Source organism: Urocitellus parryii, chromosome 11, assembly GCF_045843805.1.
Source record: "Urocitellus parryii isolate mUroPar1 chromosome 11, mUroPar1.hap1, whole genome shotgun sequence".
Taxonomy (NCBI): Eukaryota; Metazoa; Chordata; class Mammalia; order Rodentia; family Sciuridae; genus Urocitellus; species Urocitellus parryii.
Window position 1 is genome coordinate 19,197,648 of NC_135541.1, and position 22,284 is coordinate 19,219,931.

The 22,284-nt window shown below is 54.9% G+C and overlaps 1 protein-coding gene across 2 annotated transcripts in view; it reads right to left on the minus strand.

Moving 5' to 3' along the window:
* Positions 1 to 3,624: 3,624 nt before the first annotated feature.
* Col16a1 (collagen type XVI alpha 1 chain) overlaps positions 3,625 to 22,284 on the minus strand; it is a 48,020-nt gene continuing 29,360 nt past the window's right edge. For both annotated transcript variants that reach the window (XM_026391748.2, XM_026391747.2), the window contains 26 exons: positions 22,171 to 22,212; positions 21,999 to 22,085; positions 21,324 to 21,368; positions 20,497 to 20,541; positions 18,777 to 18,830; positions 18,216 to 18,269; positions 17,643 to 17,696; positions 16,266 to 16,310; positions 16,100 to 16,153; positions 15,898 to 15,933; positions 15,510 to 15,572; positions 13,712 to 13,783; positions 13,464 to 13,517; positions 12,847 to 12,891; positions 12,610 to 12,654; positions 12,385 to 12,438; positions 12,020 to 12,073; positions 9,994 to 10,044; positions 9,565 to 9,654; positions 8,109 to 8,144; positions 7,153 to 7,197; positions 6,145 to 6,333; positions 5,747 to 5,813; positions 4,910 to 5,086; positions 4,696 to 4,773; positions 3,625 to 3,971 (listed from right to left, as the gene is read on the minus strand). In XM_026391748.2, coding sequence (XP_026247533.2) covers positions 3,769 to 3,971; positions 4,696 to 4,773; positions 4,910 to 5,086; positions 5,747 to 5,813; positions 6,145 to 6,333; positions 7,153 to 7,197; positions 8,109 to 8,144; positions 9,565 to 9,654; positions 9,994 to 10,044; positions 12,020 to 12,073; positions 12,385 to 12,438; positions 12,610 to 12,654; positions 12,847 to 12,891; positions 13,464 to 13,517; positions 13,712 to 13,783; positions 15,510 to 15,572; positions 15,898 to 15,933; positions 16,100 to 16,153; positions 16,266 to 16,310; positions 17,643 to 17,696; positions 18,216 to 18,269; positions 18,777 to 18,830; positions 20,497 to 20,541; positions 21,324 to 21,368; positions 21,999 to 22,085; positions 22,171 to 22,212 — 1,839 coding nt within the window. In that variant the 3' untranslated portion in view covers positions 3,625 to 3,768. The remainder of the gene's footprint in view (positions 3,972 to 4,695; positions 4,774 to 4,909; positions 5,087 to 5,746; positions 5,814 to 6,144; positions 6,334 to 7,152; positions 7,198 to 8,108; positions 8,145 to 9,564; positions 9,655 to 9,993; positions 10,045 to 12,019; positions 12,074 to 12,384; positions 12,439 to 12,609; positions 12,655 to 12,846; positions 12,892 to 13,463; positions 13,518 to 13,711; positions 13,784 to 15,509; positions 15,573 to 15,897; positions 15,934 to 16,099; positions 16,154 to 16,265; positions 16,311 to 17,642; positions 17,697 to 18,215; positions 18,270 to 18,776; positions 18,831 to 20,496; positions 20,542 to 21,323; positions 21,369 to 21,998; positions 22,086 to 22,170; positions 22,213 to 22,284) is intronic.

Consider the following 22,284-nt stretch of genomic DNA (forward strand, 5'->3'; position numbering starts at 1 on the left):
AGAAAGAAAGAAGTTCTGAAGTACGGGACTGAAGATGTAGGGGATATTTTCCCAGAAATAGTGACATCTACAAACTGAGATAGCATGATGCATATTCATGACTCCACAAACACATTAGCCTATTGAGTTCCTAGCACTAGCTAGGCTCTGTTCTAGGTGCTGAGGATTCACCGCCTGTGAGAATTCCTCGCCTCCATTCCCTCTGCCAAGCAAAAGGCTTAGTAGAACTTTCTGTTGGGGGGCCAGAGGAAGCCAAGTCTTCTGTCAGGCAGTTAGAAGTCAGACACCAGCCAAAGACAACACCCAGGACTGTGCCTCTGAGGACCTGCAGCAGGCCCAGGTGTGTTTATTTTGGAGGGGACTAGATGAAAGAGAGATCAGGATCTTCCAAAGATTGAAAAACAATCAACTCATTTCTAAAACCTCAACTACCTGAGGCTGACGGAGGTGAGTGGGGGTGTTCCTGTTGTTGTTTCAGTTTCAGCCAAAGGGGGAAACTTGGATGTCATCCCTTTGTAGAGCACAGAGTACCTTCCGGAGATCATGGGAGCCCTGTGGTTGACCCATCAGAGGTGAGACAGAGCTTGGTAATGGAAAGCCATCCACTGGAAAATATTGCCTCCCCCAGAGATGTCATCCCTGCTGCCTCCTGGCTGGGCTCCACACGCCTGTATGGCTTACTGAGAAGGAATGCCAACACCCAGCAAATGATTATGGAATTAATTCTTTGTACTCCAACTAGATCCAGTTCTGAAACTTAAATTCGAGTTGGATTTTCACAGAATCAAACAAAAAATGAGAAAAACAGGCATGGCAATTTGGACACATTCCCCTTCCATTGTGGGATCATAACCAGAGGACCTTGATATATTCTATTCCCATAAATGATTCAGGTCAGCCACAACCAAGATCTAATCTCATAAGGGGTTCACAGACCACATGTGAAGGAGTCTAGTTAGATTCTGTTGAATTGTGGCGATAGAAGAAAATATTAGGCAAAGAGAAATATTTAAACTCCAGAAAGCAGTGAATTTGGGATTTTTCTTTGCAGAAGAAATAGGCAATAGCCTTTTCTCCATCTTAGAGAACAGAGGTTTTCTCAAATTAAGGACCTTCCAGTTCATTCTTCACATTGCCATCAGCAAACTCCCCGTTAGGCAAACCAGAGTCAACGTACCTTTGTGTCGTACCCATCAGTGGCTTCTCCCCTGCAAACACTCAGCAGAGCAACCATATTGTTCTGAGTCCCATCACTCAGCCTGCTGTGCTCAGCCATCTCTAGACCTTGAACAGCACATGCTGTTCCCTCTGCTTGGACCCATTTCTCTCTGTCTCGACATGGACAGGTCCCCCAAGCAATGCTTACCCCTGCCCCACCATCCTACTTTGTCTTGTCTCCCTGTAGACTCTGTGGGGACAGGAAACATATGTGTCTACTTTGCCTTTGGATCCCCAGAGCCTAGTACATTTCCTGGCACAAAGTGAGAAGAGGAAATGGACTCTTCAAGTTAGACTTTTGTCAATCTGAATGATCTCTGTGTTGCCTTAAAAGCCCGGAATAGACTAGGAAATGAAGATGGGAGAATAACAGGGTAGGAATGTGCCGAAACTGCCTAAGAGAAGCAGGAGGCATGTGCCCCTCCTTCTTTTCCCTTCAGCTTATCCAGCTCTTGAACTGATGAGCAAGATCCACAGATATTTTTTTGCTGACCACAGAAGAAGAGACTATAAAATTCAGCTTCCCATCTGGTTCTTCATGGTCCAAGAAAATACAGCAATTTCAAACTCCGGGGAGACCAGCACTCAAATCATGAAAGCTTAAACCTAGCCTGTCGTAGAGTCCCCGAACAGCAGCGTGAATTTGACTCAGGAAGAAGAGCGAAGGAAACATCATTTACTTTATAAGGATCCATTCCCTGGAGACCCTCTAAGGGGATGAGTTTGATGTTTCCATATGGCAGTTTCCCCCTCTGGCCTTCAGAGCCAACCTGCTCAGTTCAACAGCTGGCCCTGGCTTCCCTCTTTCTACTCACGCCAACGTGCTCCCAATCTTGAGTCCCATCATCAGTTCGTTTCGCAGACGGGGCTGAGAGTGGAGCCTGGCTTTCTAGTGGGAGTGATTTAACATCTGTCCTCATCCACCGTCCAAAAACCTGGCTGATACTTCAATGCAAAGATGATGTATTTGCTTTTTAATGTTTTCTGTTAGAACCAGGGTTAACTGAGAATTGCTGGTGAGAGATGAAAAAAGAATCGACTCCTCCCGTATCTAAAAACAGCCTACGAGGCGCTCAGGCATGCTCAGGAGTCTGTCTGCCTGATTTCATTCCTCTGGCCACGGGCACACCTCTGTCCCTGACGGGGGGGTGGGGGGGGGGAGGAAAAGGTTCTGAAGCCATCCGTAGGCAGGTCTCCTGGAATTTGGGGCCCAACCAGAGAAGGGAATACTCAAAAATGTGCGGGCAATGCCAGCTCTGGAGAGGTTTGACAGCCGGTTTGAGGGCTTCAGGCAGTTTGGATAAACATCTAGACTTTGAGTACATTTCTGAGCCTGCTCTGTGATCCATCCCTTTGAAGTTTATCCAAGTTGAATAAACCTTCCCCAAATCTGGGGCCAGTCAAAAAGCTTTCTTTGGAAGTCCCCTGGCCGTGCCCTGCTGCCTTCTCACAGGGCAGCCACAGCCCATCAGGACAGGCGATCTGAAAAGTAGAGAAGGAAGAAGCTTGAGACAGAATACTTTCTGTAATGTTCAATTCACTCTTTTTTTTTTTCTTCCTTTCCTTTTTACATACGGAGAAGGAGACAGCAGATGGGTCACCAAGCCTCCATTGGACTTTGAGGACCACAAGCTTAGATCTGATGGTGGCTTGCCTGTGACCCTTTCTCACTGATCCAGCCTGGCTGTCTCTGAAGCCCTAGGCTAAGATGTACAGGAAAAGAACCACACATGTTCAAATAACAAAAGATGCCATTTGCAGTCCAGAAAGTCATTGCCTGCAGCTGGAGAGCTGGTGACAGAGCCATGCACTGGGATAGGCGGGAGGTTCTGTCTCATTTCTCCGAGAAGCAGTCCCTGGTTGCCTAGGCAGGGGCTGGAACCTGTCTTTTCCCCTGTTGGCCAGGATTTCTAATCACAGAATTACTAGAGCACGGAGAAGAGCCTGGGAGGGTTTCCAGGTGGACGAACACACCTCAGCACTGGGTGGCACCTCCCAAGATACCAGCTGGATCAGGAAGTGAGGAGGGTGGGCAAGGATGGGTGGGGTAGCACACACTGGTTTCCTTAGGAAAGAAACAGGGAGGGTCCTTTACAAGCTGGAAGTGGGGTCTTCAAACCTGCTTTTGGTTCCCTTGGGAGAAAAGACTGAGCAGATCCCCAACTTGGAGCAAGTGAGCCATGAGGATAAGACACAGGCCTGGAAGACCAAAGGATGAACCAGAAGCATCTGGAGAGGGAAATTAAGCTGGGGACATCCTATACAACAGCACCTCACTACGCCTTTGGCTGACCATGGACAATGACGCCTTTGTGGCTCTGGGACCAAATGAGAAGAAGAGGATGACAGGGAGATGCGGCTGCAGCACCAGGGGAATCCCACTGCAAGTGGGACTGCAGATAGTTTTATTTCTTTATTGTTAAAAAAATATTAACAGCAATTAACAATAACAACACCAACCACACAAACATTCACAACCTATCACAGAGTCCTGAACGCTTTGGCCAATTATTCCCAATGAAGTCCTTCATCTTGCGGCAGGTGGTGATTTCAGCCGAAAGGCCCCTTCATGTTTTTCATGGGTGGGTACTGCTGCTCCATTGGCATGGCCCCAAAGCAGTCTGAGGGGTTGCAGTGGCCGGCCTTGCCTGGCTGGCCCATGGGACCTGGTGGACCAGGGATGCCAGGAATGCCTTGCTGGCCCATCGGCCCAGTTGCACCCATCTTGCCATACCCTGGCGGCCCCTGAGGACCTAGGGAGGGAAGAGTCACAGAAGGGAAATCAGGAGACCAGACCACAAGAAGAAAAGAAATAATGGTCATAGTTAGTAATATATTTACATTTGATGCATATTTGTCAAGTCACAACCTGTTTTCATGAAGATCTGATCTGAACCTCACATTGATCTAACAAGGACAACCATACCACTGGCTCATTTTATTGAGAGCTTCTGCGACCATGCAGGGGGCTGGGTGATTTGTATGCATTAGTCACTGCACAACAGCTCCTTGAGGAGAGAACTATTATCTAATTTTGTGGATGAGGACACAGGCTCAGAGAGGTTGCATTTCAAGCTAAGTAATAGAGTTGGACCTCAGAGCTAGGTCATCAGAATTTGGCTATTCTCTTTCAGGCTACATTGCCATGCCTGCATTTTTTAAAGCAACGCTGAGGACCTAAGTGACCTCTTCAAGATTACACAGCCAGTAGGATGCAGAGCAAGACTTGAACTTGAACTTGAACTGTGTACAGCTCTCGCCCACTACATCATGCTAGCTCAGCTTAAACTAAGGGCAGAAGCTGGGTCTTTCTTTCCACCCCTAGCAGAGTGTCTTAACACAGTGACATTGCTGTAAATGGTGGATGACTGCCCTGTAGATATTTGGAGTTCTACACACTTTGTCATTGAAGGAACATTAAGAATTGGGACCTCTGCTGGCTCTGGATTCATCAACTCAAATGCTGGGTTTTCCTACCTGGGGGTCCAGGGAGACCATTTTCTCCTGCAACGCCAATGCCAATGTCTCCCTTTTCACCTTTGGTACCAGGCAACCCTGGACAAGAGAAATAAGAAGTCTTATCTCTGAGCAGAAAAATGATAGATTCCTTGAAACACATATACAAATACAATGCTCAGGCCAGCCCCCAGAAGGCTGCATATGCCCATGGGGAACCAGAGGGCAGAACTACCTCTCATTCCTGGCAAACCCTGTCGCCCTTCTCTGCCAATCTGACCAGGGAGTCCGGGTGATCCTGGAGCACCTGGCCGACCTGGGGCACCATCCTTCCCTGGCGGCCCTGGCCGACCAGGAGCTGCCGCTATCTCCATGGGGAACTGCATCCTGGAGGTGTAGTAAGCCATTCGCTCTGTAAGAAAGGACAGTGCAGGTCACAGGGGGCTCCAGGGACTCAAGACCACAAATGCCATAGACATGGCACCAATATGGAACGGCCTTTCTCCAAAGGACATCAGGACAAGGAACATGGGGATTGGTCCCAGATCTTTGGGGAGCACAGATCTAATTTCAGCATCTCACTTCTCCAGTACCCTTCACTGGTTCACTGTTGGCTTCAGAATAAGTCGACTCCTTGCTCTGCATGCTTCCCAAGCAGGATGCCCAGCCCCGCCCTCCCAGGACAGCCTGCACATGCCCCCAGCCCCCAGCTCATCAACATTGGATGAAAAGTTAAAATAAACCACAGCAGCCATCTTTCAATGGCTGCTTGCCCCTCTGTTTAGGAATCATTCCCTGCAGGTTCATTTGAAATCAATTTTCTTGTCGGCCACCTTGATCAAGTAGAGACCAGGAGGGCAGGAGGGAATCCTTTTATCTCTGAACAGAGCAGGTGACAAGGAAGGTCGGATGGATAATTGAACACATGTCTGTCATCCCCTTGGCCTATAAGTGTGTGGGCGGTGGAAGGGGAGGACATGGAAGCTTTAAGGGAAAGGAGGCCAGGGCTGGGTGGAGAAGTAGCTGGGAAGGGCAAGTGGCCCCCACTGCCACCCAGCCGGCTGCCACTTACCATCAAACATTTTAATGATCTCTTGTCTGATGAACCTCTTGATTTCATCATAATTCACCATGTCTCCCTGAGGGAAGACAAGAAAACCTGCCTCAATTTTACACTCTCTCTGGGAGCAGCCTTGATGGAAATAAAGGAGGGTAAAGGTCCAGAATCCTCCCACAGATTTTAAATCCAAAGTCCTACCTTCCCTGAGATGGTACTCAAGCATTTTGTGCAGAGTATAGTTGGCTGGGGAGAGGGACCTGTAACCCCCACCCTCCCCATGCAGTTAAGAACCACCTAGACGGAGTCATGCTCTTTCCTGCAGAATGTCAGCAAGAGCTTCCAAAAGGACCCATGCTCCATCCCACATGCCTGCTCTGGGACAGTGCCCAGAGCTGCCAGCCTCTCCTTACCATGGAGCCAGGCACACCGGGCAATCCAGGGCTTCCCGCAGGACCTGGAGACCCAGGGTGGCCTCTCTCTCCTGCAGGACCTGGTGGCCCAACAGGCCCCATAGAGCCACTCTTGCCAGGTCCGCCAGGCATGCCAGATCTTCCCTTCTCTCCTGCCTGGCCCTTCTGTCCTGCAGGTCCTGGATCACCCTACAAGAAGAGGAAGTCACAGTCCAGCATTACCAGCCACCACCAAGACTGTGTCACAATGTCTCAGGAATCCACCCCTTCTTCTCCCTGTTCCCACCAGGTCTCCAGCCTCTCTCCCTACTCCGCTTCACTGTCACCAGAGCAGTCCTAGTCCTAACGCTAACCCTAACCCTTCTAGAAATCAGTTCTCATGGTGTGGCTCCCAACTGCCCTTGGTATAAAGACCCCACTTCCCTGCCAGGCACTCGAGGCCATTCATGACATGCTCCTGGTCACACCTTCCTCAGCCTCATCTCCTGACCTCCAGTTCCAGCCAGCCCCCCCTGGTTGTAACACTCTGATCCTGCCTACTGTCTAAGTTCTCCCTGCCTGGATGCCCTCCCTCATCCCTTCCCAGGGCACACCTCCTCCCCAGCTGAAATGCCCCTGTTCTTTACACAGCCTCTCTCAGCCCCAGATCCCACAGTGCTGTGTCCAGTCTTCTATTTAAAAAAAAAAAAAAAAAAGAAAAGAAAAGTAGAAAACTTGCCCTACTCTAGGGTCAATATGGCTGGACTGCAGGGAGCACTGCTGCTCAAGGGCCTCTTTTTATCCCAGGCCAGGAAAAGGGGGTTGGATGTGAGTGAGAGGGAGCAGAGATTTCCATCCCCAGCCACAGCTAAGAGCCCTGGAATGACCCCATATGAGGCGGACTCACAGGTGCTCCCAGTTCTGCCCACTGGCCTTCCTATGTCCTTTCTGTAACTGACATCATAGCTTAGAGCTAGGCTTGATTGATACATGAGCCACTCCTCTCAAACCCAGCCGCTGCCTACTCACCTTTGGACCAGGAGGTCCATAGAGTCCCTGTTTTCCAGGGGGTCCCTAGAAGAAACCAAAGTCAGGGGTCAAGTCTATGCACCATCTCTGAGACCTCTGGGGAGGTCAATGCAATAAAAAGATCATCTTCACTGGCCCAGGCCCCAGGCTGCATCTAGCTGGGCTCTGTGTAAGAAGAGATGACAGTCTCTCTGCCAACAGAGGGGCTGACAGCTGGAAGGGAGAATGATGTCCCCTGGGGCATGGCCTTGTTTGATCCTGTTAGCTGGGTCCCTCATCACAGATGAGAAGAAGTGAAAAGAAGTCAGAGTGAGAGGGCCAGTCTGAGTCAGTGGAGGGCCGGGCAAGACCTGCTGCCCAGGGAACGCTGTTCTCATTACTGTCTCTTTTTGACCAGCTACAGGGTTAAAAAAAAAAAAAAAAAAAAAGCACAAAACAAGACTCACTGCCATCCTTGTCCTTGTCCCCTAGTCTCTAGTTCCTCTCCCCCAAGGCAACAAGAATTACCAGTTCCCTGTATACAGTCATTCCCCTGAATCCTGACTGTTTCAGGACCCCCCTGGGCACCAAAATCTGTGGAAACCCAAGTCTCTTGTATTCAATAGGGTAGTATCTGCACAAAACCTACGCAAATCTTCCTATGTCGTTTAAATCATCTCTAGATTACTTCTAATACTAAGATAAGGTTAATGTTTTATAAATTCTGGGATACTGTATTGTTTAAGGAATAATGACAAGGAAAAAATCTATATATGTTCAGTCCAGCAATTTTTTTTCTGAATATTTCAATCTCAGTTGAATCCATAGACATGGAACCTGCGGCTATGGATTCTGTCTGGAGATGGTCTGCACACGCAGGGAGTGCTGACTGAACGAATAAGGAGGGACCGGGGCAAGCTGGGAACTAAGAAAGCCAAGCAGCATTCCCAAGGGTAAGGGTGCCAGCATAACAGTACCTCTTTGCCGGCCGCACCATCTGCACCAGGTTCACCCTGGGGAGGAGAGAGCAATGGACATGTGATAAGCTGTGACCCAGTTTGACCCTGCAAACCTCACCTTGCCCACCGGGCACACCCAGCTCCACCAAGAGGTGCCAATCTTGCATCCCTCACCCTCTGATGCCTCACACTCCAGCCTGGTCTGGGAGCCCACACTGATGGCTCCCAGCTGCCTCCTTGACTGATTTCTGCAAGGGAAGAACAGACTGTGCCTCTTCGCTTGGGATCCCACACCTTGCACACTCCCTGGCTCTGAGTATATGGTAAATGTTTGCTGAAGGAACACATGAACTGTGAGCCTCTGTCCTCAGTGAGATTTGCCAGGATGAGCCTGAGCCAGCTCCCTCCCCACAACAGGAGAGGTTGCCCACCCCCTGCTTATCTGCCTTCTGGCGGGCTGCTAGGGACAAAGAATCTGTGACTGCCCAGTGAGTAATAGAATTCTGGGGTTCTGGGGTTCTGGGGGCTCCTGAGGGAAGGACCTGTCCAGGATCCTTGGCAAGAATCAGAATAAGCAGCAGAAGCCACCTAGGCTGTCCTGGCACATGGGCTAACTGTCACCCCTACACTAACTGGACTCATCCACCCCATCCCAGGCCCCCAGTCTCAGGTCATTGTGACTGCTACCTGAAGGAGAGCCCACATGGTGGAAAGAACTTGATGGGCGGGGAGGGGGGCGGCTAGGAGACCTGAGTCCCTGTCTCCTAGAGGCTATCATCCCAGAGACTAGCAATCAGTTCCAGCTGATGTGGGTCACCTTTGTCTGGATATTTGCAGACTGGGTAAGGACTCAAGATCTAGAATCAAGTAGGGTGGGAGTCTAGCTCTTCCACTGTGTGACTCTGAGCAACCTGCTTAGCCTGGCTAAGCCTTGGTTTCCTCATCTGTAACATGGGGCCAACCAGATCGACCAAGTGGGGCTGCCATACAGAGTAAGACAAAATGTGCATCAAGCACCGAGCTCACCATTCAGCACATGGTCTGTGACCAATATAGCATCACTCAGTGCTAAACATGAGCTGAGACCACGTTGTGGTTTCTGAGGAGCTCAGAAAGTTACAGTAATAGCACTGCATTTCTGGTTCCTGACATTTTCAAAGACTGTGGTTGCTGGCAAGTATCCCTAGGGCAGGGGTGGGGGCGGGACAGGGACAGAGTCTCCTCTGTCTGATAACTCATTGAAGAATTTGCATGAGGTCAGTGGCACATCTTCAGAGGCAGTGACCTGTGTGCACTGGCTGGCAGGGCCTGTCACTCCCAGTGTGCAGTTGTCCCAGGTATGGGCTCCTTGCTGTGGTCCTGCTATACTAATGCCTCTCCTCCGCTGGAGATCCCAGGTGTGCAAAGCTGAGCCCAACTGGCAAAGCCAGCTGACCCTTTCCTCTGACCTGTGCTATAAGATAAGGGGTCTTACCGGGGGACCAGGGTGTCCAGGTGGGCCAGGCTGACCTGGGAGGCCCACCAAGCCCCTTTCTCCAGTGGCTCCCCGGTCTCCTTTCAGGCCCTAGAGAATAGGAAGGAGAATGGTGGGTGGGGGTAGAAGTGGACCCCACCAAGCCAGAGACAGACCATCCACCATGTACCAGGGACCATGTCCCCACCTCCCAGGCCCCACATGAGGAGGGCTGCTGCCTGAATCTGCAGCAGGGCCCTGGGATGGCCTCCAGCCTTTGAAGCCCTAGCCTCATCCCAGAGTGGGGATCTTTGGAGGTAGGTAAGGCAGGTGGCAGAAGTGGGGATGCGACAAAATTGTTTTCCATCCCTCTGGATACCTCCAGAAGGAACCCACAACAGAACAGGGCAACACTCCTGGGAGGGAGGAATGATGGGAAGTGTCACTCACCACCGCAGAGATCCCAGCTGGACCTGGCTGGCCCGGAGGCCCCGGAGGCCCCTAAAGAGAAGCGATGGAATCAGTGGGATAGAAACAGGCTCTCAAGATGAGGGGCAGAGGGCTGAGAGCTCGAGCAGGCCCGAACTGCCCTGTTCCATGCTCTTCCTGAAACCCTTCCTTCCCTCCGGGACACAGGACCCTTACAGCTAATACCCACTGAGTGGTACACCTGGGAGCTATAGCCAGAGGCCAAAGGCAAAGGGCCCAAGAGAATGAACTACTGGCGGTGTCTTCTGAGACCCCTGCTTTCCCAGAGGCAGCCTCACTTCCTGCTATTCTAAGGAGGAAGGAAGACCAGGATCTGGGGTCTATACAGCAGGGGGCGAAGGGTGGGGGCTCAGCACCAACCCAACACACACTAAGAAGCTCAGTGGCCAGGCACTGAAGCCCAGTCTCTTGGAACCCTCTAACCCTGGGACAGTGAGGAACCCCCAGGAATGCTCCTTCCTGCTGGGCTGTCCCATCTCTGATGATCCATATCCTTGTTTCTGAGGCACAGCTCAAATGTCTCCTCTCTGGTCACAGTGACACCTCTGAACCCCAGGGAACTCAGTTCTCTCTCAGAGCACCTTCATCCACCTTCGCAGATGGAAAGTTCCAGAAGCCATGGCCTCTGTTCCACTCATCTAAGACTCCTGGGATAGAAATGTCCAGCACTGGAACTCTCATGCAGCAAGGGACCTGGGCTTCACCTACAGGAACAGGAGGAGGAGCCCTCACCTCCTCCCCCCAATACCCTGACCCCTGTCCCTTGAGTCTCCCCTGGGGCCACAATACAGAGTATGAGACTCCTTTCATCTGTAAAGTGAGGAGGAACTGGTCTAGATCTGGGGTCCCCAGGAGAGGGCTTCTGGACCCCTTCAGGTACATTAAAACATTGACGGGGACTTGAGAATTCCTTTTTTTTTTTTTTTTTTTTTGGTCATGAACTATTTTTAACATTTCTAAAAGCCTCCTGGAGATTATGCAGCCAGCACAACAGGGCTGCAAGAAATGCCAGTGTATTCGCTGTCCCTGGAGCCCTATCAGCTTGGTGCCGTCACACTGATCAAAGGCACCAATTGGCAGCTATCTGCGCTACCGATGAGTAAAATAGATGGGAAATTCATTATTGCTTAATGAATCCTCTCCGAGTCTCTCCATCTCGTAAACACACCACCTACTTACCTCACCCAGGCCAAACTCAGGAGTTGTCCTTATTTGCTCTTTCTACACTCCACCCTGCCTCTGCCCCAGACTGCCACCACCAAGCACATCCTAGATCCATCCTGACTCCCCTCTCCACTACAGCTACCCATCACCACTTTCCCATGCTCCTGATAGCACCTCTGAGGGCCTCCAGTATGTCACAGTGTCCTTCTCAAGGCTCAGCTTTCTGACCCCACTCTCCACCCTTTTCAAACGGCACTCCAGCCATGCAGACCTCCCAGGGCTCCTCAGACACACCAAGCTTCTCGCTGCTTTGGTCCTGTGCATCAGCAGACCCCTCTGCCCTGGGCTCTTCCCCTGGATTCCTCAGAGCTGACTCGTCCTTTTATTCAGGCCTCAGCTTCAATGTCCCTTCTCCATTAAGTGTTCCTCCAAAGCCAGCTCCTGGCCCCTCTGTAATATCACCTCTGCCTGATGCTTTTGCACCAGTGTGGTGCCTGCCTTGAAGTGCCATGAGATGGGGGGGGGGCCTGTCTGTCTTGCTCACTGCTGTCACCCCAATGCTTGGAACAGTGCCTGGCAGGGAGCAGGTGCTCCATAATTATTTGTTGACTAACCGAATGCCCTTTGTGATAAGTGAACATGGATGTGCCCAGAAAACAAGAGGCGGAGAGCTTGGGGATAGCTGAATCGGGTGAGCCCACAGCCCCTTGTAGCTCTCTATGTCTAGGGAAGCGCCCTTTCAGGCCATCAGTGACTTGCCCACCACCACCCACAGTGGCTTCCCGACATCCCAAGAAGCAGAGACAAAAACAGTTTAACTCACAATGTGGCCAGGGGGCCCAGGTCGTCCTTGGGGTCCCATGGCACCAGGCTCACCCTGTGGGAGACAGAGAAAAAAGATGACACAGACACAGATTGCCTGGCACACCTGTGGCTACTTAGATGGGAGACGGGTGAGCAGGGAGGTGGGAATGCCAATGGCCAGAGGAGCATGCTTTCCTTGTAGGTGAGTGGCACAGCTGTTTCTTGGGAGGGGACCAGTTACAACACTTGAGAGGGAGATGTGCAGTGTGGGTGAACCTCTGCCCCAGAAGGCCAGGAGAGAAGGCAGCCACTGTGGGCAGGAGTGGCAGGAAGCGGCTGCATCCAGATTCAGAAAGCCCGCTGTGGGCACAGATCCCACCTTACCTCCGCGCCGGGCCGGCCGCTGCTACCAGGGGGGCCTGGTTGGCCACAGTCACCCTAGAAGAGAGAGGGTCAGCCAGAGCTTGGGAAACCCACCCCAAATGGATCCCTCATCAAAGGCACCCTGCCACCTATCCTATCTCCAGCCACAGTCCCTCTGGTGCCCTCAGGTCAGAAGGTGGCAAAGAAGAGAGCAGAGAAGACTTGCTCTCCAGAAGTCACCTTTACCTTAGGTCCTGGGAGGCCAGGGTGTCCAGTTTTCCCCTTGAAACCCTGGAAGAAAAAGCAAGGAGCGATCACATCCCTCACCTCATCCAGAGGCTTCTCCCAGAGCCTCCTTCCTCTGGTTAAACAAATGGAACCGATCCAGTCCTGACTTGGTGCATGGGGTCTGGAGGATGGGAGCGGCCCACCCACCCAGGCTGAGGCTGCAGCGGCTCAGCCCCTTCCTGCAGTTCAACTTACCGGGGGTCCCATGAGTCCGGGGGGGCCAGCGGGACCAGGGTCCCCCTAGGGAAAGAGACCAGAGCAACTCATTCACCGTTGCCATCCCTGCTCCAGCCCTCCCTGGGCCAGCCCAGCGTGGCGGCAATGTCACGTGGGGCAGAGGAGGAATCGACCTGGCTCGACCTCTCACTGGCTGTGGACCCTGAGAGAACCCAGGCCTCTCTGGGCCTTAGTTTTCCTTCTTCTGGGTACAGTGTGGGGGGCAGTGATCTTGATGCCCTTTGCCTGGTCCCATCCCCGCAAAACTCCGCCCAGGGAGAAGGGCTTGCTCAAGGCCTTCCATGTCTGCAGCCGGATTCTCTCCGAAAGCCAGCCTAGTTTCTTTAGTTGCCTGAGTTTCTATTTAAAATGTCACTGTCCTGCCTTGGTGAGCCCCAGCTCAGAACCTTGTCTAGCCTGGTGAAGGCCATTTGATCTGAGAAACCAGAGAGGATGCAACAGGAGAGAGCAAGGGGGGAATGGACATCTCCGACAAAGGGGAGGGGCACTTCAGTTCTCTTCACCAGGGCTCCCTTGGCTTTGGCTCTTAGAGAAGGAGAGGAAGAGGTGCCTGCCCTCCCTGGCCACCATCTCACCCTCAAGCCAGGCTTGCCATCCTTCCCGTCTAGACCGTCCAGGCCGGCGGGGCCCTAGAGACAGGAAAAGGGTGATTCTACAGGCTGTGTCAGGGCCCTGGGAGGAGGGAGAGCTGACCCAGCCCAACTCCCTGCTCCTCACTCCATTCGCACCCCCACCACACACACACATACACACACATACACACACACACATACACACACACATGCATACGGCCCTCGCCTCCAGGCTGAGGGCACACACCTACCTGAATCCCAGGGGGTCCTGGTGGCCCAGGGGAACCAGGCAAGCCTGCTGGGCCTCGAATCCCTTCGCTGCCCTGGAAAGCAGCACCCCAACAGTCAGCAGGGCCTGGCCCAGCCCACAGAGACTAGGCCTGGCCCAGGGTTCAAGGACCTCTGGCTTCTAGTCCTCATTCTGTTTTGACCTAACTGGTATAGTCCACACTCGGGAGAAAGATGAAGATCTGGAAATGGTCACACACCTACTGACCAGGCTCTCCGTCTGCGGGATGGCAGGGCAGGAGAGGGGGCTGGAGGAGTCACGGCCCGACTGAAGGCCTGAACGCCATGCTAAACTTCACCAAATAGGCAAGTGGTTTCCAATCTGTACTTCTCAGAGCTCTGGGGGCGACTGGGGGGACCCTGGAAACTGGGAATGAAGTGGGGACCCAGAAGGTGGAACTCCAGGACCCTATCCTTGTCTTAGCCACAGCAGCTCAGATTCTTTCTGTTTTATAGGTTGAGGTTTGAGTGGAAAAAGGCTCAGGGACTCTAAAATTAAGTCTCAAAACTGCTAGAGGCACTGGGGAGCCATTGACGGTTCAGAGCAGGGAGGTGATGAGAACAGATGTGTGAATTGGAATGTTTACTGAAGAAAGTGGGGGTGGCGAGGGGCTTAGAGGGAAGGACTGCTGCGTTCCCCGTTCCCCGGTGGGGAGAGGGTGGTGTCTTGGGTTGGCTGTGGGGGTTGCCTAGCTGAGGGAAAAGCTCTTGGGGGGCATTGCAATGCCACCAGTCACCAGAAGGGGTCAGCACAGCCCAAGTCAATATCAGACCCCACTGGGAGTTGAGAGAGAACCACTGGCCAGAGTTTGGGATTCTCTGCTGCAACCCGCCTGGGCAGGAGCTGCCTCCTGGGTCCTCCACAGAGAAGGGAGATGAAGGGAGCTGGCTATCTCCAGTGCCCAACCTTGACTGACAGCTCGGGGAGGCTGGGAAGGGCTGGGGCCTCTCCTGAGCGAGGAGGTGGGGAAGAGTCTCAGTGCTGGTGCTGCCAACACGCTGTGCCCTGGGATGCCCCTTGCTGTTGGGTCTTTCCTTGCCTGTACAGTGAGAGGTGGACTTCGTGGTTTCAAAGGAAAAAGCTTCCCAAATCTGCAGTCTCCTGCCCTCCCTCTGGGCCCCAGCCTCCACCCTAAGCTCAGAAGTCAATGTCCACCCAGCACATCACATCGAGGGAGGCCAGAGGCTCGGTGACACAGGGATATAAGCCCCAAACCACAGCAGAGCTGTGTCTCCAAAATCCATGAAGCCAAACTAAGAGGCAGCCAGTGTGAGGATCCCCAGGTTGCTGCCCCTCCCCACACTTGTCAACAGGCTCCTTCTGCCCTCTCTGGGCCCTTGGGGACAACCCAAGCATGGCTGTCTGAGGGAGAGGCCTGTCTCCCTCCAGGTTGGTGTCCTCCTCCAGGGCTTCCTGGTCTCAGATGTACATCTCCTCCCCGGCTGGCCCGAGGATGGCCTGATACATCCCAGGTATCTGCCTCCGCCATACCCTCTGCCCCTTCCCCACCTTCCGCCAGCCTTTCCCCTCTCCCAGCAGATAGGAGCCAGGGTTGCTCAGAGGCCAGCAGGCATGCTGGGCCCAGGGCCATCCAAGGACCGTTGGCCTGCCACATCCTCTGTCTGTGTCCAGCAATCACAGGTTCTGATGCTGTGAACTCTGTCTTTGAACTTCCCCGGGGCCTGATGTGAGGGGTGGGACACAGCATGGAGGCTACAGGGCTCAGATCCACAACTGGCCACCCTGGGGGTCCTGCTCACCTTCTCTGCTTGGGGCCCAGGTGGGCCAGGTGCTCCAGCTTTGCCTGGGAATCCAGGGGGACCCTGTGTTAACAGAAAAGCAGGCAGGAGTGAACGCAGGCTACAGTGGGCAGCACCCCTTCTTTCCCTTGCGTGCACATCTTACTGTTGTCAAGGGATGGATTTTGACTTCCTAGAAACACCACCCGGTGCTCATTACATCTGCCTGGCCCACTGGGCCCACCCAGGAAGCCCCAACTCCAGGTCCCACTTCCTGGAATCAGGCCTGGCCACCCAGGCTGTTGCTCCCCTGCTCTTCCCTCCCCTCCCCAAGCCCAGCCTGGTCAGGCCTGCCCCTCCCCTCCCGAAGAGACCACAGCAGACAGAACAGCTCTGTGTCTTTGCTCACCGGTGGGCCTGGGAAGCCTGGCTGGCCTTGAAATCCCTAGGAGAAGATGCAAGGGACAGTGTGGGTGTCACTCCTCTCCCCGCCTGGCTGCCCAGGTGGAAAGAGTGACAGGGTGAGGCAGCCTCAAGCCCAAGGGCCAGCAGGTGAGGCTCTGGGAGGACCAGTCATCCCTGCAGCCCAGCCAGGTCCCGGCCTCACTCACCTGGTCTCCCTTTTCACCTGAGTTCCCTTGGGGTCCTCGCTCTCCTCGGGGACCCTATCACCACAGAGAAAAATGAAATTGGAATCCCAGTCTTCCTGTCCTCAGACCCCAGGGTGGGCCAAGCAGGGGCCCATGTCCACATCTCCCGGCCTCCTCCCTCACTCACAGCTGGGCCTGGGGGACCTGGGAGGCCTTCTGTTCCTGGCGGGCCCTGGAGAGGGGAAGAAGCAGAATCACTCTGGGGACATGAGGATGGTTGGGGGTGGCTGGGCATGTGGTGGGAGGCTCCTGGAGCTGGCAGGACCCTCTTCCTGGTCTCTTTGGGCTCCCCTCTTGAGTGAGCTGTGGTACCCGCCTTGTAACTAGTCCTGCCACCTCCCAGCTCACCCCAATCCAGCAAATGGCTACCACCTTCTCTTCCTCCAGCACTGTTCTGATTAAGTCACTCTCGTGCTCAAAAACCTTCCCTGGCTCCCCTCTGCCAACTGAATGAGGCCCACAGTTTCCATCAGTGCTGGGAGTCGGGGCTCCCTTCTCCCACCTCAGGTCTGTCTCCCCATTTCCACTCTGCTCAGGAAGGTCACTGTTCCTGGAACTGCTCTATCTGTTCCTACCTGGACCTCTGTGTGGCCACCCCTCTGCCCAGAATGACCACCATCCCCCCCCTCTCCTTCTAACTCTCCTGAAACTGTGTGGGATCACGGGATGGCTCCAAGCTGTTCCTACCACGCCCCACCCGTGGCCTCTCCCTCTGGGATTCCCCCTACGGACAAGCATGTGACGCCCCCTCCCTCCATTCAGATCTCCGCTCAAAGGCACCTCCTCAGTGGGGACCTCCCCTCCGGCCCCTCCCCGCTCTGTGTGCTCAGTGGGTCTCCTGTGTCACGGCTGCCTCGGTATCCTCAGCAGAGGGCCTGGCACCCAGCAGGCCCCAAGAACTTTCTGTTATTGAATAAAAGTGTGGCTGAATCCCACTGAGGTCTCACTGAAATTTGTGAGGGGGAGAGGGTAAGACTCCAGTCCCCGCGTGGCTGATCCCAGATCTGAAGTCTGTCACCAGATGGACTTGGGACCCAGCCCAGGCTCGGCCACTAACTCGCTAACTGGCTGCAGGACCCTGGGTGAGTCATGACATGGCGAGCCTGTCCTCATGTGATAGCAGCCCCCTGGCTCCTGTGCTCGGCGTGGGGCCTCTGTGAAGGGTGGCTGTACTGGGGACAGAGACTCGGGCCTGGCTCTCTCTCAGGCTGGCCCTGGCCAGCTTGCCTTGGCAGGAGCGGGAGGGGAGGGAGGAACTCTCTGCCAGCTGACTCGTCCTCCCGCAGCCTGGCTGCATGAAACCTGCTGGGATTCTCCTCACAGCCTCCGCCTCCGCAGCCACCAGCAGGCGCTGGGACACAGCTGGAGCCATTTGGGGGCAGGGGCAGCAGGGGTCATGGGCTCCTCCTCATGGCTGCTAGGAAAATCTCCAGCCGAGGTGGTGGCCTGGTGGAGGCGGCTCATTTGAAGCCTTTCCTCCGCCCCCGAGGGAGCCGCTACTCACCGACTCGCCCTTCTCTCCCGCGGGCCCTGTGTAGCCACGCTCCCCCTTGATGCCCTGACAATCCGCAAAGAGAAAGCAGAATTAGCCCGCGGCCCGCCTGTCACCGCACTAATAGGAGGGGTGGAGACGGCAGCAGGCACCCAGACTGGCACTTGGAGGTCGAGGGCACCGAGGGAGATGGCTGGGGGAGGAGAGACCTGGGCCACAGTGTCCTCCCCACCTGCCACTGTGGCCCTCCCTCAGTGGAAAGCAGGGACACGCCTACCCACCTGAGAGGGGGTGGCACCTCCCAGCTGTCTCCCCAACTCTCCCAACCTCAGGAGGTAGATCTCAGTTCTTGCCATATCTGGGATTCCCAGCCTGCTCACAGAGACTGGCCCCCAGGCAGAGTGGGAGAGACCGTGCTGCCAAGGGGCTACCGTCGGGCATGCAGGGGACTACACCACCGGCCTGGCAGAGGCCAAGGCCAAAACGCTCCAAAAGAAGGAGCCTGCTAAGGGATGCCAGCCCGGTCCTGTCCTGATTACCAGCCCAAGCCCCCCACACCCTCAGAGACAGGACCCCCTTACTCACTGGCAGTCCCGGGGGGCCCATGGCACCTGGGTAGCCAGGTTGTCCTGGAGGACCCTGCAAAGAAAGGCAGACAAAATGGACAAGCCTCCCATTTTGGTTGGGGGGACAAAAAGGTGGCCTCAGCCAGAATATCCAGAGCTGCCATCTAGCAGGTGATACCAGCCCGGGACAGTTCCCACCTCAGGCCTTTTCCCAGGCCCCAGGTTCTTTTGGACATGACCATCACCACCGACGGGGCCATGTCAAGCCCAGGCTGAACTGAACCCTGGGAGCTGAGCCAGAGAAGGCCCAGACAGGCCAAGGAGAGAAGAGCCCCCGGGGACGTGGAGAGGGCAGGACGGAGCCGTGCACCTCACCGGGAGTCGGGCACATGGAGGTCAGGGCACCCGGCAAGAGGGGCAGAGCCCCATGACACCCAGATCCTCTGACCCCAAGGGTGCCAAGACCCCACGCTGAACGCCTCAGGGCTTCACCACCCAGTTTCTGCTCAGCAGCCATTCCTCAGGGCTCGACCTCTCTCCCAGGGCTCCTGTCCCCCCAGCTCATGCCATCTCTTCTTACCGGTTCACCTTTGTCTCCTGTCAAGCCCCTGAGACCTCGTTCTCCTTGAAGGCCCTTGGAGAGAAAGTTCATGAGAAACTGCGGAGGAGGGCAGTCCCCGCCCAGCCCCCGATGGCCCCTGCCCTGCAGCCTCTGTTCACAATCTCGGCAAAGGTGGACGTCATGAATGGCACTCAGGGTTTGTGCTCCAGAAGGTTGGCTCTCAACCCCTACCTATGGGTGCCCATAGGAGCATGCCCTCAAGACAGCTGGCTCTGGAGAATGGCCCCTGAAGTGCGTGAGTCTCAGATGGCACCTCTCACCTGAGTGTCACATGGGTGTCACCCATGTGTCCTACCATGGTAGCTAGCTGGGGTACACATTCAAAAGGATGACAAGTCAGATACAATCTCCTTCTGAGGGGCAGCTGTCAGGAGAGGTGCACCTAGAGTGACTTCCCCATGAAGTGTACCGTGACAGACCACTTACCTGTCCCTGTCCCCATCAAGCCCCAGATCACCTCCTTTTAGGAATGCAGGGAAGAGGCACAGAGGGCTCCCTCCAGAGTGACCCCTGTCACTCAGTAACGTGTAAGGGGATGTCATTTTCGATCAGAGCCAGAGCCCCAGCCCTCACTCCTCACCCTGGCCTTGGTAGGTTGGCCACGACATTAAGTGCACCTTTGCTGTCCCTTGTCCCTCGTGCCCTCCAGAAACGGCGCCCAAACTTTTTCACAACACAAGACAGATGGCTAGACAGACAGATGGCCCCTTCACCCAAGCAAGCAGAAACAGACAAGGCCCGGCCAGAGATGAGGACGTGGGGACAGATGGAACTGCAACAAGGAGGGGCCCTGCTCCCGAGCCTCCGTCACCAGGCCTGGGAGGAGAGGAGCCAGGCCCCAGGAACACGAATCTGACAAACAGGAGGTTAGCTTCCGTGACCCCGGAGGGAGCAACAGCGAGGATGGGGGTGACTTAAACACACCTGTGACGATGACGAAGGCAGAGCAATTAACGACACCTGGCAGAAGGAGCGGACCAGGGCACCGGGCAAGAGGGGCAGAGCCCCATGACACCCAGAAACCTAACTGGCTGGTGTCACATGCCCAGCCTTCGAGCAAACTGGGGCTGGAGCCAAGGAAGAGGAGGAGGAGGAAGCTGAGGGTTTCCTCCAGCAGGAGCGAAGGGTGCAGGCAGGGCTGCCTTGAGTCCCCGGGGGGCCGCTGGACAGCCCTGCCAAACAGCAGGGCAGCAAACCTGTGCCAGCCTGCAATGTGAAGCCCTAAAGCTTTGGCATCTCTGCCGGGCTCAGAGCCAGGTGCCTGGCAAGGCCCCAAGAACTACTTTCAGCAAATCTTCAGTCCACACGGCAGGTGGTGAGAGGCAGGAGGCAGGAGTGAGAAGGGCGGAATAAAGGGGCTCCTGGGGGCACCAGCTTCAAATAAGAAGGTGGAAGAGCTCGGAGGATGCAGGGGGAGGGACGCAGCGTGGCAAGAGAAGGAGGAAAGGAAAACAGAAAGAAGTGAAAGTGAGAAGATGAGAAGCAAAGCAGGAGGAGAAGGGAGAGTGGGAAGAAGTCAGCAACTGGGAGGACGTCCAACTGCTGGGACCTCAGGGAACCTGTGTCGTTAGCTACCGTGCCTGCATGGGACAACGAACACGGAGGTGAGGGCACACAAGCAGAAGCCACAGAGACCTGGCTGGTGGGGAGGGGAGCGGGAGCAGCACTAGGTTCTTACAGGCAATCCGGGGGAGCCAACAGCACCAGGAAAGCCTGGGGGGCCCTGGTGGGAGAAACAGCAGGTCACATCTCACAAGCACAGTCACCCTGGAACTGGGGGGCCATAGGGAGAGGAGGTCCGGGGGGTACTCTGAAGGCAGCTGAAGAAGAGACTCTTGGACCTCTGCGGCCCAAAAGGCAGTTGCTCCTCCTCGTGGCCCCAGAAAGGATGGCCCCTTCATTGGCAGAGACGCAAAACAGCCCCAGAGTCCACAAATCCTTCCCCAGTTTTCCAGAGTTTCCTGAATGCCCTGGCTGCAGTGGAAGCCCGTTCCGTTTGGTCTTGCCCAGCCTGCCTGCCACCTGCCCTCCGCTGGCCCACCCTCTGGTGGGTAGATCCCACCAGCTCTTTTTCTCCAAAGATCACAGTGCCGGGCCTTCCCAGATTTCTAATCATTTCTCTTTTCCTGCCTTATCAGTACCACGGAGGACACTGGGTGGGTGCCCCAGGGCTGGGCTTTGTAGACCTGTCCTAGAGATGGCCCCGTAGAGCAACCCAAGGTAGCTCTGTCTCAGCCCCACAAGGGCACAGAGAGATCTGGCCAGAAGGACACAGACGTCCCTGGGTGCAGAGGTGAAGACGTGCCCAAGGAAAGAGCTGGGCAGTTCCAGGGGACTTAACGGGGGAGAGCATGGTCCCCAGAGCTGCTCTCAGGAGGGAAAGGCAAGGGCAGTGGGTGTCCCCTCTATGTGCCCTGCTTCTTGGACAAGGCAATAGAATGACGTCTGAGCGTTAGGACCCCTTGCAGAGCTTCACAAGCAGGCCAGGGCACCACAGATACTTACAACTGGGCCTGGAGGACCCGGGGAGCCCCTCATGCCAGGCGGACCCTATAAAGGAAGTCAAGGGAAACAGATGACAGAGCCCCAGGTCACAGCAGCCTTCCTCCTAGCTTGCCACAGCTGGAGGCAACAGAGGGCCGATGTCAAAACAGGACAATTCAGCTGACATAAAATGGCTTTCATTTGGTTCATTCAGTCACCCAACAAACATTTATTGAGCAGTTATTATGTATTGGGCACTGGTCCAGGAGCTGGGAACACAGCCATAAACAAAACACAAAAATCCCTGCCTCGCAGCACTTGTATCCTAGAGGCAAGGTGGACAGTAACACACAGAACAGGGCTGGCACATGGTGGGTGCTCAGCCGCTATCCGTAGAAGATTCCTGAATGAGGTAAATACAAGGCGTGGCAGAGGACGGTGAGGATGGTACAACCGAGGTGCCAGGGGTGCTGCGGTTGTGTGGAGCTTCCATTTTAAAGAGGATGGTTAGGAAAGTCTACTGAGGGGACATGGACTTGACTGCTGAAGAAGTGTGGGCAGAGGAAGCAGCAAGGAGCCAGGGTGCCAGGGGAGCAGGGGGCACTCCGGGCCTCAAGGGGCCTTGAAGGGCCCCGGGGAGCTCTCCAGGGAAACGGGAGCTCCCACCCCTGCCCAGAGGAGGGCCTGATTCCTTACCTCTTCTCCCCTCTGGCCTGGCAGTCCTGGAGGACCAGGGAGGCCAGGGCTGCCCGCACAGCCATTATCGCCCTCGATGCTGTCTCCCTGGAGGTGGGACAGAGGTGGTAGAGTGAGCAGCAGATCCTCTCCTCATGGGGCCAGAGGAAGGAGGAGAAGAGAGCTCACTCACCCTCGCCTCCTCAGCTCTCGGGCGCTCCCGCTCTGAGAAGCACTGCAGGGGACAAGGGAGGTGGTCAGCTGGAACAGCTGGGAGACCCCCGAGCCGTACACGCGCTGCCCCAGC